Source organism: Hyperolius riggenbachi, chromosome 9 (genome assembly GCF_040937935.1).
Source record: "Hyperolius riggenbachi isolate aHypRig1 chromosome 9, aHypRig1.pri, whole genome shotgun sequence".
In the NCBI taxonomy this organism is placed as follows: domain Eukaryota; kingdom Metazoa; phylum Chordata; class Amphibia; order Anura; family Hyperoliidae; genus Hyperolius; species Hyperolius riggenbachi.
Window position 1 is genome coordinate 93273266 of NC_090654.1, and position 15345 is coordinate 93288610.

The 15345-nt window shown below is 44.2% G+C and overlaps 1 protein-coding gene across 1 annotated transcript; it reads right to left on the minus strand.

The window, feature by feature from the left end:
* Positions 1-3401: 3401 nt before the first annotated feature.
* Positions 3402-15134, minus strand: SF3B4 (splicing factor 3b subunit 4). Its single transcript, XM_068253196.1, has 6 exons — positions 15037-15134; positions 13207-13335; positions 9306-9842; positions 8006-8176; positions 5729-5863; positions 3402-4043 (listed from the first exon to the last, which is right to left on the minus strand). The coding sequence occupies exons 1-6, from the start codon at positions 15068-15070 to the stop codon at positions 3853-3855; spliced, it is 1197 nt and encodes a 398-aa protein (XP_068109297.1). The 5' UTR covers positions 15071-15134; the 3' UTR covers positions 3402-3852.
* Positions 15135-15345: the final 211 nt, after the last annotated feature.

The following is a 15345-nucleotide window of genomic DNA, read 5'->3' on the forward strand; positions in this document are numbered from 1 at the left end:
ATTTAAAAAAATTCATTATTTCTCTGTTTTTGGCCATTGTAGTTTGAAATTAATATAAGCTACCATAATTAAAACTCATTTTATTTGCCAATCTGTCCCGATTATTACACCGTTTAAACGATGTCCCTATCACAATTTATGGTGCCGATATTTCATTTAGAAATAAAAGGTGCATTTTTTCAATTTGTGTCCATCACTATTTATAAGCTTATAATTTTAAATAATATAACACTCTTGACATGCATATTTAAAAAGTTCAGACCCTTGGGTAACTGTTTTTTTTATTGTATTTTTTTTTTTTACATAAAATATGTATGTGGGTAATTTTTGGCGTGGGAGGGGAAACTCCTAATTTTAAATGTAAAATAGAATTGTTTTATTAAAAGTGTATGTGGGTGCAGTTTACTATTTGGCCACAGTAAAAAAAAAAAAGTCCTGGATGCGAACAATCTCGCATCCAGGAACTAAAGTTCATGGAGAAGTTTCCTGGGGGGCAGAAATACCACGCTCTCTCACTAGAAAGCGTCGATTTTTCTGCGGGGAAATTAGATCGGTAAATGGGAATTATATTCCCATTCACTGATCGGGGGGCTAGCGGCAGGCGTGCGCACCATGCGGCAGAAACAGCAGTGCCTATCTGGACGAGGAAGCTCGTCCAGATAGGCCGAACTGGATATAATCTGTAAGCAAGCCATAATGATTAGCAACTCATTCTCTATCTACAGTCCTGGCCAAAAGTTTTTTAGACTGTCAAAAATATTGGGAATTAGAAAAGTTGGTGCTTAAAGAGACACTGAAGCGGAAAAAAAATTATGATGATATGATTTGAATGTGTAGTATAGCTAAGAAATAAAACATTAAGATCAGATACATCAGTCTAATTGTTTCCAGTACAGGAAGAGTTAAGAAACTCCAGTTATCTCTATGCAAACAAGCCATTAAGCTCTATGACTTTCAAAGTTGTGGAGAGGGCTGTTATCTATTATCTCAACTGTTATTGAACTATTTACTTTTTCTCTGCCAGAGGAGAGGTCATTAGTTCACAGACTGCTCTGAAAGAATCATTTTGAATGCTGAGTGTTGTGTAATCTGCACATATTATAGAATGATGCAATGTTAGAAAAAACAACACTATACCTGAAAATAAAAATCTGAGAATATTTTTTTTGCTGCTAATCTTCTAGTAATTATTCATAGTACACAACCAATTCACTATATCGTATTTTTTTTTCCGCTTAAGTGTCTCTAAGTTTTTATAATAGCAATTTGCATATACTCCAGAATGTTATGAAGAGTGCTCAGATGAATTGCATAGTCCTTTGCCATGAAAATTAACTGAATCCAAAAAAACCTTTCGACTGCATTTCATTGCTGTCATTAAAGGACCTGCTGAGATAATTTCAGTAATCGTCTTGTTAACTCAGCTGAGAATGTTGACGAGCACAAGGCTGGAGATCATTATGTGAGGCTGATTGGGTTAGAATGGTGGACTTGACATGCTAAAAGGAGGGAGGTGTTTGAAATCATTGATCTTCCATTGTTAACCATGGCGACCAGCAAAGAAACACGTGCAGCCATCATTGCGTTGCATAAAAATGGCTTCACAGGCAAGGATATTGTGGCTACTAAGATTGCACCTAAAAACAACAATATATAGAATCAAGAACTTCAAGGAAAGAGGTTCAATTCTTGTTAAGAAGGCTTCAGGGCGTCCAAGATAGTCCAGCAAGCACCAGGATCGTCTTCTAAAGAGGATTCAGCTGCGGGATCGGAGGGCAAACAGTGCAGAGGTTGCTCAGGAATGGCAGCAGGCAGGTGTGAGTGCATCCGCACGCACAGTGAGGCAAAGACTTTTGGAAGATGGCCTGGTGTCAAGAAGGGCAGCAAAGAAGCCACTTTTCTCCCAAAAAGACATCAGGGACAGATTGCTCTTCTGCAGAAAGTATGGTGAATGAACTGCTGAGAAAAGGGGCAAAGTCATATTCTCCAATGAAGCCCCTTTCCGATTGTTTGTGGCATCTGGAAAAAAAGCGTGTGAGGAAAAGAAAAGGTGAGCGCTACCATCAGTCCTGTGTCATGCCAACAGTAAAGCATCCTGAGACCATCCATGTGTGGGGTTGCTTCTCATCCAAGGGAGTGGGCTCACTCACAATTTTGCCAAAAAACACAGCCATGAATAAAGAATGGTCCCGAAACACCTTCCAACAGCAACTTCTTCCAACAATCCAACAACCAGTTTGGTTAAGAGCAATGCATTTTCTAGCACCGTGTCATAAGGCAAAAGTGATAATTAAGTGGCTCGAGGAACAAAACGTTAAAATTTTGGGTCCATGGCCTGGAAACTCTCCAGATCTTAATCCTGTTGAGAACTTGTGGTCATTCCTCAAGAAGCAGGTACACAAACAAAAACCAACTAATTCTGAGAAACTCAAAGAAGTGCTTATGAAAGAATGGGTTGCTATCAGTCAGGATTTGGCCCAGAAGTTGATGGAGAGCATGCCAAGTCGATTTGCAGAGGTCCTGAAGAAGAAGGGCTAACACTGCAAATACTGACTCTTTGCATAAATCTCATGTAATGGTAAATAAAAGCCTTTGAAAACTTATGAACTGCTTATAATTACATTTCAGTACATCACATAAACAACTGAAACAAAGATCTAAAAGCAGTTTAGCAGCAAACTTTGTTAAAACTAATATTTTCAAAACTTTTGGCCAGGACTGTACAAGAGGCAAATACACCTATACAGTAGAACCCCTTTATGGTAAATTCTAAAAGGGACCAGGCAAAGAAGTTTACTATATCAGAAATTGTCACTCAAGCTCATAAACTATACTGTGGTATCAAAGTGTACCTGAGATGGGGCCACAGCAATAAAATATACATACTTGATGCTTCCTCCAAACCCTAAACCCCCACCCCCGATCGTGCTCTCAGCGCCGTCCTCTTGACTGCCCATTCACGTGCAATTGGCAACAGAAAATACTCCAGTCTGGCCAGGCACACTCCCGTCTTGCTCCTGTTGGGAGCATACAGTGCAGGCACAGAACGCTCCCAGCAACATGAACGCGACAGGAGCGTGCGCACGCACGCACAGTTGGCTTCGGACTGGAGGACTTTCCGGAGCCAATTGCAGGTGAACGGACAGTCAGAAGAGGAAGGCATGGGAGAGATCAAGCCGGAGGAGGCCCCAGGAATGTATATTTTATTGCTGTGGCCCCATCTCAGGTTCCCTTTAATTCACTCAATCGGTGCAATATAAATGTTATTTGTCTTGTCTACTATTACTATTCTCAAACTTGCCCATATCCATGGTTGTACTAACCTCCCCCACTGAAATCTATCCTAAAATTGTGCAATGGCCAACAGGCATAACTTTTCTAGTTGAGGGAGATTAAGGCAATTATATCAGTAGTAGATAAAAACATTTTATTGATTTTTATTTACCAAAATGTATCACATGGTGGTATCCACATCTATGTGGAGTTTAACTATACAAAACCTCTAATTGTATTCAGTCCTTCAGGTTCCAAAGGATTTGGGGTCTTTTTCTGGAAAGGTGAGATTTTCTTACACAGCAGTACAGCCAAAAAACAATGGAATTTGAAGAGGGTCCCCATAAAAGTCTGTATGGTTTGAGCTGCAATACAAGCTGTATTATACTCTACAGCTACTGTCAATTATGCAGTCCAGCTTCCAAGTGGTACACAAAAAAAAAAAAAAAAAAGTCTGTACATATGTAAAAGTCATACAAATCTCTACAGACTGATAAAAAGACATGACATGAAGCTGCAGATTGATGCACTGTATTGAGCTCTCACTCCACGTGGATTGGCCAGGCATCCATCTGCTGCTCACTGTGCCATTGGTAACCTCATGGGTGCTGGTGGGCGTACTGTCGGGGGGCGTGGTGGAGGAGGAGTTGGACGAGGTGGTGGAGGGGGACCCCGCTGGTAGCCAAAAGGAGGAGGTCTTGGAGGGCCATTGAAGCCATGTGGTGGCATGAGGGGTGGAGGACGCATTCCGGGAGGCATGGCAGGATGTCCTGAAGAAGAAGAGGAAGAGTATTAGCTGAGAAGAGATAAGCCCGGTGACCCCTATCCTATGTCCATTTAAGTGTAAGAGTTTGTGAGTATAAATCTTTAAACAGACCAAGCACAGTTTACACCACAGAAAGCCCACTGCCCAGGTGCACTACTGCATTCTCCACAAGTTGTTCTGTCAGGTGTTTACATCACCAACACCTTTTGGAAAATGTCAGCAAACTTGGCACAGTTACCACCCAATGCCTCAACTTGACACAACTTAAAAGTAAGCAGCAAAACAGACTGGGCACTTTAAAGCAGACCTGAACGCCAGGAAGTCATCACAACAAATCAGACTACAATACATACATAGACATGACTACGGTAGGGATTAGATTGTGAGCCCCTCTGAGGGACAGTTAGTGACAATACACTCTGTACGGCACTATATAAAAAATAATAAAATGCAAAAATTCTTTATAGCATTCACAATGTCAAAGCATACAACTCACGCAAACGATGGAGCCTAATCAGACAGAGCAGACAGGTTGGCAGAGCGAGTTGAATGCCTTGTCATTGAGGGTGTATTAAATAATTGTTGGAACAAAGGATATAATGGTGATTTAGAACCATATGGATGTTCTGCTCTTTATGCTGTATGGCTGGATTCAATGAGTTGGAGGCACTTGCGTGATATATCAGGAGACACTGCAGTTATGCCCGTCACTGAATTGACAGAGCAAGTGTTGCGATTGGCCACTCTGAAGAGCTGCTCTGCCTCTATACCACTTTCCTTTTAGTTTGCTTTAATTCTACATGTTCTGGTTTTGAGAACAAACAAACAAAAAAAAAAGTACTCTGCAATTTTTAAGAAAGCTATAAAGTGAAGATATTTGAAAAAGTAATCTATAAATATAACTACTTACTGAATTAACCTGCAAAAGATCATCAATAATGGATGCGACCATCCTTTTGGGTACGTACGTGCGTGCGTTCTTCTGATGCCCACCGCTCTCATTCTCTTCCGCTATGATGCGACAACCCTCCAAAGCTACTCCCTGGTTGAGAGTGTTGGCAAAGACTGCAGGAGCTGCCCGGTGACGTGTCTCCGTTGATTGCGTGCCCGCGTCTGGGAGCACTCTGCGCAGGGGCACAAGTAGCTTTGGAGGGTAGGTGCTTCATAACAGAGGGGTGACTTGCAGTGGGCATTAGGAGAGCCCACTACACACGCCTGCTCCCTCCATTTTTACATCTTCCTGAAGAAGGTAATGCCTAAAGCACGGTTCACTCTTCTTAAAACTCACATGCAAATTATGAATGTGCGAAAATGCGTTCCCACACATCTTAACTAAAGTCATGGGAGAATCGCACTTCTGCTAAGATCCGCGAAACTGCGTCAGTGTTCACGTGCATGAAAAAAAAAAAAAAAAAAAAAAAAAAAAAAAATCTTGCAGCATAAATTTGCACATAACATGGAAATTTCCATTTACTTTTATTAGCTGTGGCAAAAAGAAGCGCAAGCAAAACTTTTATGCCTGCGGTTGTTAATTTGTTTTTCAGTTTTTAGCAATGATAATCGTGAAGCCTGCCTATGACATTTGCACCATACTACAAGCAATAATAAAAAAAAATAATCTGAAAATTGTGCTATAGCTAAACCACTTGCTGTATTCCTTTAGCAAAGAATTAGTGCAATGCGACTTACCCATTGCTCCAAAGGGAGGAGCCCGTGGCGGCATCCCCATGGGAGGCGGCCCTGGAGGAGTCATGCCAGGAGGACGTGCTCCCAGCTGACCGGGATTTGGGCCCAATGAGGGATGTGGAACCTGCATCTGCAAACCTGTGGAGAAATAAAAATGTAAGCGACACTATGTAACTGGAATAACTTGCCCTTTTCCCATCCCTTCTTTGGCCAGCATCTTTTTAGCTCCCATAGCAGAGTGACTCTTGTTATCCTTCCCTCTTCGTAAAACATAATATACTGCTTAGCCAGAAGAGCAGTGCGTCTGTAACAACTGGGGATCGACTATCAACCAACCACAAACGGAAAAAAAAATAATATAGTTCCTGTAAAGCAGGAGTGCCCAATAGGTAGATCATGATCTTACGGTAGATTGCAAAGGACTTCTGAGTAGATCACACACCGCCCGTCTGAGGAAACGTGATGCTGCAAGGTGAGGGGCCATACATTTAGGGCCCTTTTCCACTAGCAATCACTAGCGTTCATGCTGAACGCTAGCAATTGCTGAATCGAAAAAGCTAAAAATTTACCGGCGATTTCCCGACGTTTGCGGCCGCGATTTTGCTATGCTATGCACTGCATAGCAAAATCGCGGCAAAAGTCGCTCTGCGGCGCGATCAAGTAAGAAACGAATCGCGGTAGTGGAAATTACCTACCGCGATTCCTATGTTAAAAAGCAAACCGTAGCGATTTTAAAATCACTAGCGGTTTGCGGTTTTGCGATTAAGCAGTCGCAAACGCCCTAGTGGAAAAGGGCCCTGATCACACAGACTTCCGCGGGCAGTGTGTCTAAATGCCTTACTGCAACTGAGCAGAAGGGAGTTTGGCATCTGCGCTTTGAGCCTCATAGGGGGCATGGAACTGCTGAACACAACTACGGCAGGATGCCACATACAGCATCCGAAAAAATTAAATTGGTAGTGACATTCTCACAATCTCCAGTAAATGCACGCAGATGAACACTCCCATTCGACAGCGACAACCTTGAATGACAATCACCTACCTGAACCAAGCTTTATGTGCTACATAGTTACTTGGGTTGAAAAAAGACATACGCCCAGAGTTCAACCAGAGAACAAAGTTGCTGGCCACTGAGCATGATATGGTACGCGCTATACTGTGACTATTTGGCCAAGCACTGTTCTATTTGGCATACTGAGGCGTACTCTATGATATGCATCTATGGCTTGTGGTAACCACTGGACTGCTGATGTCCATGTGCTGCAGTTGTGAATAGCATCTGTAGGCAGAGCCTACCTGGTAGATCATTTTCAATTTGTGATTTTCCAAATAGTGCACAAGTTGAAAAAGTGTGGACAGCTCTTTTGGACAGGCATGATCTCCCCCCCCCCCCCCAAAGGACCGTAGGATCCATTTCTCTGGTAATCATCTAGTGCCCTCCCTCCCCATTTAATGTAATCTAGTGCTCACCCCTTTCTGGAACATTCCCTAGTAGTGTGCCCCCTCTCCATACCTGCCCCCCTGCAGAGATCAGCAGCAGGAAGTAATGCTGGGTGAAGAATTACTCCCCCATTTCCCTCTTCAGCAAAGAACAAGCATCACAGGAACCAGCCCTGCATTGAAGCATGTGTCAGGGTCCTGGCTTGATGACCTCATCATTCCAGGCCAATACATGCTTCAGTACGGGCTGGTGATGAAGATGGACGTGCGCAGTGATCGTCTCTAGACCTGGACACACAGATTATTTGTTGTTCACTAAAGTGTACAATAAACTATTTCCTCCCCTACACTGATGTCCTTCATTGCAGTAAGTCATATTTTAAATTTTTATATATTTTTGGGGTGCCTCCTCCCTTTAGCTACATCACCCTCCACTCATACATATTCAGGTTTTCTTTATTTATCTGGACAGCAACTCCAGCCTGCAGAGTGAGGGACATCTGTGCAGCATGACGACAATTGGTTACACATAACATCATGGCACACGTTGATTGGATCAAGTACAATTAACCCATTTAAATCAGGTTTGACCAAATAGTAAGAGTACACGGGGGTACTTGCAAAAAGCTATTCCGTGGCATAGCTACACCAGGGATAATGCGGGAATGGTGGGCTAACTGGAGGAACAGGTAGGCTCTATACATAGAGAAGTATCAACTCTAAGGTTGGCTCACTTCAGATGTAAACAAAATGCCTGTGATTCAATGCAATCAGAACCTTATGGGTACAAGAGTAAGGAATCTCCTGCTCTCTCACTCAGCCAATGGAAGGGTCACTTACCGGGGTGCAATGCGCCAGCTTGGAAGGGAAGCGGCACTTGTGGTTGACCAGCTGATGCAGCTCCTGCTGTTCCAGCTGCAGTGAGTGGAGACATGGGGGGTGGAGGCAGAGCAGGAGGGATACCTGGAGGCATCGCCCCAGGGGGCGGAACTGGAGGAAACGCAGGCATGCCTGTAAAATCAAACATGGACAGTCTTGATAAATTCACAGGAAGACCAGTGACATTAAACAGCACATTTAAACTTGCCAATATGCTAACAGTCAAACACATGGAAAGAGCTATCCGCAGCTACCCCAGAATACCTTCAAAAGAGCAGGTCTAAAGAAAGATATTCAGACCTGAAAAGTTCAGTTGAGCCATGCAACAGAAGTGACATCACTGAAACAAACAGGAGCTGTTGAAATTCATTGGCCGTCAGTTAGGGCAGCAGCCACTGGCTATCTATAGCTGATGCTAGTACCTTTTTGTGGTCAAATTTATGCCTATTAAGTACAAGTCAGAGAAGGAAAAAAAAAAAAAAAAGGGCTGGCCAGAAAATCAATGGGAACCCCGGGCGAAAGGAATAGGGAGACTGCCATCTTCATTCTCTAATAAACAATGCCAGCTGCAGACTTCTGTGCAGATGCTCTGCCTCGTTTACACCAGGGCTGTGGAGTTGGAGTCGAAGCAATTTTGGGTACCCGGAGTCTATGATTTTATAAACTGAGGCGGAGTCATGATTTTTGTACAAAATCCACAGTCCTGACAAGTATTAGACCAAGGAGTCGGAGTCATTTTGGGTACCCAGAGTCAGAGTTGGTGTTTTCATAAACTGAGGAGTCGGAGCTGGAAGATTTTTGTCTCGTCTCCACAGCCCTGGTTCACACATTCAATTTTGATTGACCAATGACCCCCCCCCCCCCCCCCGCATGCTGTGAGATGGGAACTTGTGCAGTCTGCTCTCCACGGCACAGAAGGACTTGATAGTAAAACATACAGCATACAATTTGGCAGTTTCAGAAATTCATTGCTGACTGGAATATTGTAACGGTAAGAATTTTTAACACAATCATGAAAGGACGTGTGTACCACTGATCTACAGCTACAGTCCCTTTCTTGTATAAACGTGGAATTTCCCCCAGAAAACAGATACGGCAAGATATTTAAGATGGATGTTGCAATGTTATAAGATGAAAAAAAACATGCAAAGGAATAAAGATGTTAAGCATTGTATAAGATAGTCCGGAACACATTGAAGAAAAAAGGGGAAACCAGAAGCCAGCACAGGACACTCTTGGTACAGCACCATGTAGGACTCACCTGCAGCCACCGCACTGGTTAGAGATGTGATAACAGCAGGAACTGTAGGAGGAGGAGGAGCATCTGCAAACAGCTGATGAGGCCTATCAGCCTGAGAGAGCGGGTTCTGTGCAGCCAGCAGACGCTCTGCCGCTGACCCATGCCTCTCTCCCTTGGAGTCCTTCTTAAAGGCATAAGACACTGTGATAGGCCTGTTACATAAATACTGTCCATTCATGGCCTCAATGGCAGCGTCCGAAGCATCAAAGCTGGCGAAATTGATGAAGGCATAACCTTTGGAGTTACCGGTGTCAGGATCTCGCATGATCTTAGGGGTCTGCAGAATGACGCCAAAGGCGCTGAAGGTGTCATACAGCAGTTTCTCATCAATCTCAGGGTCCAGATTGCCAATAAAGATGTTTGCTCCAACATCCAGGTTTTTGTTGTGTGCGGAAGCTTTGTTTACTCGGATGGGCTTCCCATATAATTTTATCATGTTCATAATCTTAATGGCGTAGTCTGCATCTTCCTCACTGAGGAACTCCACAAAGCCATAACCTGGAGGACATAAAAGAGCTTAGTAAACATCACACCATGCTGCCAAAATGACAGCAATTCACAGCTAGTTCCCAAATATATAAACCACACTTTGGAATGGAGGATAAACTAGAGTAAAGTTCAGTTTACTACTTATCACTGCCACTAATATTCTGGGCTAAAAGGGTATTTTTTAAATTTGAAATTACACTTTTGTTGACAAACATAGGACACTCAAGCTCTATTAATTGCAAGAATTATTCAGGAACACCTCAGCTTGTTTGTTGCATATGTTACGGCCAGAACCCGAAGTTTGACCACTTCGTGTTCTGGCTGGCCACTTTGGGTTCTGGCCGGCCAATGTGCGAAGTGGCCGCTGCGGCCAGTGTTAGAAATGAAATGATTCCTGTTACGATTAATGTATTTTCTGGCCGTCTCGCTGCAGCCAAATGTATGAAAAGTTAGTTAATTTCATGAAATGAAGCCGGCGGCAAATGTAGCAGATGAAGCCGCCGGCTTCAGCTCTCTCTCCTCCCCCTGCCTCTCTCTCCCTCTCCTACTGGCAGCCGGCGGGGACACGCGTGTCCGAGAGTCGTTCGTCACGCCAGGGAAGCAAAGCGGGGAGGCTGCAGACATTGCTTCTGCCAGCACCCGCTCTGCAGGAACGGCAGGATTCCCTGCCGCGACGAACGACTCTCGGGGACTTGCGTGTCCCCGCTGGCTGCCAGTGGGAGAGAGGCAGAGCGGAAGCCGGCGGCTTCATCTGCTACATTTGCCGCCAGCTTCATTTCATTAAATTAACTAACTTTTCATACATTTGGCCGCAGCGAGACGGCCGGAAAATACATTAATCTTAACAGGAATTTCATTTCTAACACTGGCTGCAGCGCAGCGGCCACTTCGCACATTGGCCAGCCAGAACACAAAGTGGCCAAACTTCGGGTTCTGGCCGTAACACATACACAAAAAACATGCAACAGCCATGCCCCAATGTTCCTAAAGGCGTTCCTGCGCTATGTGACAGCGGTGGCCCCATCCTGTGAAGAAGTCACTATGAAGCTCTGTACCCCCCACTAGATAGATTGTGAGAATCACCCAACTAACCAATCATTCCATGATCTATCTTTCACAATACCAACAAGACCTGATGAAAAAAAACTTGATGTGTTGCTAGGTGATATGGTAAAAAATCTGATCATTAAACGATGCAGTTTGTGCGACAAGCACCTCAGACTTTGGACACATTGTTTAATAGACTTCGTAACTCTGTGCACACTGCTAAGAATGAACCATTATCTACTGATGTAATCTGTCATGACGGTCCTTTGAAAGACATGAGAATTGTTGCAGCTCATTCACTGTATACTGTACAGTGGGCCAGCTATTGCAGGCATCCAAATTGCGCTGTTTTTAATCATAATCTGGGATTAGTCTATTTTTGACTCTCAAGTTACTCCCTGGGTGCCGCTATAGCTGTAATTCACTTTAAGAGTAGATATATGGTACACTGAATGGCCATTGAACTCCTGTAGGTAGATACAGGACTATGGAATGCACAACCGATATACAAGAGCAAGAACCGTTTCCTCCTATATAGGACTGTATGCAGTATGATACATAGGCATTAGTACTGGAAAATGCCCACACCTGTTACTGCTCAGGCTGCCACACATCGGAGGTCATACCTGAGGGATTGCTCTCGGTCACAGGCATGGGTGCCAGATACACCAATCTGGAACAGTAGCCTAGACCATGAACTGTTACATACAACATAACCGTACAATACACAGTTTACAATACAAAGCAAAGGGAAACATTTTGAATGAAGACCTAAACATTTAACATGTACCCCCGCTTCCATGGAGAAAAAAACAAAAGCCTCCTCCAGATCTATATTCCTCTACAGAGAGGTCAGGAAATAGTCCTATTAACTGTCAGACAAATTCACTGAAGGAGTATAAACTGAATGGGAGCCGAGAGCACACAGCTGACAATAGAGTCCCCTCCAGGGGCGATGAGCCTAGCCTATGGAAATGCTCACAGTAGAGCAGGGCTGTTCAAGTCCAGTCCACAAGTGCCATTTTCATGCCAGTGTTTAGGATGGGCTGAGAAAAAGAGAAATGTGTTCTACTTGATGAGCCACACCTTTCCCGATTCCGTACCATCAACTTGAGCTGTGCCAAAAATGTGTGAGGACCTAGGCCCTGGAGGACTGGAGTTGGACAGCACTGAGAAGAAAAGGGGATGCCACAAGAATCTGAATCAAATGTCCACTAACTGTGGAAATTTGCCATGGCTGCAGAAATTGCACTGATTTGGCATGTCTGGAAAATCAATAGTGGGCAAACGCAGACTGAACTGGAGAGGATTATAAATATTACTATTTAAAGTTTACCAGTGACACCTGCAATAATTTAAGATCCCAAAAGTGGAGTTAAAATTTAGGATATATAAAAGATTTGGTACTTATCCGTTAGCCGGGCGCATCCTCTAGGTGGCGACAAAACTCCACCAGAGTTACATCTTTCCCTACTATCCATGTCGGCCTGGAGGAGGAATAGTAATTAGCGCCACCTGCCAGATGCGCCCGGCTAACGGATAAGTACCAAAGATTTTTAAAATGGAAAAACTGGACAGTTAAAATAGCCAGAAATTATCCCTGATCAATAATGCATCAGTCTTTTTGCTTCTCTGAAGACAAAGCCAACCTATAGCGAGAGACTGATTGAGACTGCCATATTTATTTCCAGTTACACAATGCCAATTGTCTGGCAGGTGTTCATGTAATCAAGGTGCTGGGAAATGTGGTTGTAGCGTAAAGCCAAAAAACCAGCTTACCCTGCTCATGAAAAAGTCAGCGGCGTTAAATTACTATTCCCACTCTACGCCACCATCGGGGGTAAGATGTAATTAAGCTGCAAGCTATTTCTGGCAGGCAAATTATGCTGCATTTATTGTAATTTGGACGCTGTCTTGATTGCGTCCAAATTACTGAATGAGCGATATTACAGTCGTAATTCACATTATAGCCTATAGCAGCGCATGGTGCACCCAAATTTCCAGCGCTGTTTTTGCCCGACTCAGCCTGGCAGTCCTGTTGATCCTCTGCCACTAATACTTTTAGCCATAGACCCTGAACAAGCATACTGATCCGATGTTTGACTGGATCTGCAACATGCTTGTTTCAGGTGTGTGATTCACACTTCTAATGCCTGAACGATCAGTAGGAAGGAGGCCAGGCAACTGGTAGGGTTTATGAAGAAATAAATATAGCAACCTCCATATCCCTCTCACTTCAGGTACCCTTTGATACCTCAAAATTAGATCAGGGCAAGTCACATTACTTCATGGACTATATTAGAGAAGCTTGAGACTATAAGCTTACCTTGATGCTGGCCTGTGACCCTGTCCTTGGGCATGTGGGTGTTTACTACAGGCCCAGCTTGTAGAAACAGTTCCCACAGTAGAGGCTCCGATACCTTCTCATCCAGTCCTCCAACGTAGACAGTGGCATCTAGAAGTGACCAAGAGTTAGTGAAAAGGCAGATTTAACCCACGTTCTACCATAGAAAAAGCCATCTATGCAAAATGTAGGGGGGGGGGGACCAAACCTTATGAAGTAGTTAGGAAGCCGGACAGCCCAAAGAAGCAAAATTTCTGAACCACATCCAGTAGATCTATAGCAGTGAACATAAGTATCCTCATTTGCTCTGTTCTGTTACTACCAAAGGCTGGAAAGTGCTTTTTTTTTATGGGTCTCATGAGGAAACCTCATAGTGAACAATTATCCATTCACAGCACCCTCTACAAGATGAAGGGTTTAAACTGGCCAAAAGGCATGGTTAACTACTAGTGATGGGAATTCCGGCTCTTCTCAGAGAATCGGCTCTTCTGAATCGGCTCCCATTAAAGAGCCGGCTCTGAATCGGCTCTTTATTAAATATCACTAGACACCAGTCAGAATCTGAGTAAAAGCCCCGCCCCCATGACAACTCCAGACTGCTTTTCTGACTGGGGCAATGCCGCTTGCTACTGCTCTGCTCCGCCCTGCATATACACCTACAAGCTGCAAGAGGAGGACTACATCTCCCAGCATGCCTCAGCACCCTTTATTACAGAGAAAATCAGAGCTGTGTGGGGCGGCTGAGGCATCGGCTCTTTTAAAACTGAGAACCGGCTCTTGTCGTTCGCAGCAAAGAGCCGGCTCGTTCGCGAACTCCCATCCGAAACCCAAAGGTTCGAGTGGGTTCTGTCCACTCAATCACATTAGCAGAATTTCCCCCTGGGCCCCCTAATGCAGACTAGCACCTCCTTTGCAGCCCAACATCTGAAGTAAGAGGGTTATGGAGTCTGCCATAATTCCCTTTAAACAATGCAAATTGCCTAGCTGTCCTGTTGATCCTCTGCCTCTAAAAATTTTAGCCATAAGTAACCCTTGAACAGCATGCAGATCAGGTGTTTGACTGGATTTTCCACTTGTTTTAGGGGTGTGATTCAGACACTACCAATGCATGAAAGGGCACCTAGTCTATTTGAGGGGACCCAGCAGGAAACCTCAGAGGGAACATATCGCCAATCAAAGCACCCTCTACAAAGTGAAGAGTTGCAACTGGCTGAATAGTGTGGGCATAGTTTACTATAACTGATCAAAAACTAAAAGTTCGAGAAGGTGCTATCCACCCAAATCACTATGGCGGAATTACCTATGGGGTTTCCCACTGGGACTCCTCAAGCAGACTAGCACCCACGAAAGATCAGCAGGATGCCAGGCAACTGGTGTTGCTATATAAAAAAAGAGGTAATAAATATGGCAGCCTCTAATTTCAGGTGACCTGCTGACAAATCAAATCAGCAAAAGCTGAATGAAACAAATTATCAGCTTCAACTTATTTAATCAATAGAGGACACTGTTTGATTTGTACATATTGGATCCATTTGAACTATTAACCGCGTGGATCACCCAGGTCCACTGTGCGAAACAGACAGCTTTCATCCCATACAGGTCTATTGTGCCTCTACAGGTCCCTCCATGGAGACACGTGTACGCAGGGGGTGTCCTGGTGCTCGCAGCCGGCAGACTTCCAGCCTCACAGTGACAGAAAGAGGCTGCTCCCCATGCAAACCTCCTTCCAGCACTCAGCGCCGAGGTCTCCTGCGGCAGTCAGGGCATGCTGGCTCTTGTAGTCCCCCAGCGTTACTTATGACTCGCGCTTACCCTGGTTCCGTTCAGAGATGGGCCCAGCCGCCATCTTCTACGAGCCCTAAACGCACAGCTATACTGGCGCCTTCCGCCTTATTTTTACGCCACTTCCGCTAAGTAACCGTAGTTCTTTTTTTTTTTTAGCTTCAGCCTAGAACTTTATTGAGCGTGCACAAAGTGAGCAAAACCTGCGCGCGGCTTGTGTGTGCTGGTAGTTACTTTTCTTAGATTACTGTTTTCTCTTATTCCGCACAAAGCTATGAATACGTCTGCATATGGTTTCCTGTCTGTGGATCGAAGTCCTGAAAATGCTCCGAATCTACT

What these genes read in the sequence shown, in the direction of transcription:
- SF3B4 (XM_068253196.1), bottom strand. Translation starts at nt 15,070, where the DNA reads ATGGCGGCTGGGCCCATCTCTGAACGGAACCAGG. An exon ending in GGTCACAGGCCAGCATCAAG is followed by an intron (nt 9,843 to 13,206) that starts GTAAGCTTATAG and finishes TATGTCCTCCAG; the next exon opens with GTTATGGCTTTGTGGAGTTC. An exon ending in AACCAGTGCGGTGGCTGCAG is followed by an intron (nt 8,177 to 9,305) that starts GTGAGTCCTACA and finishes TTGATTTTACAG; the next exon opens with GCATGCCTGCGTTTCCTCCA.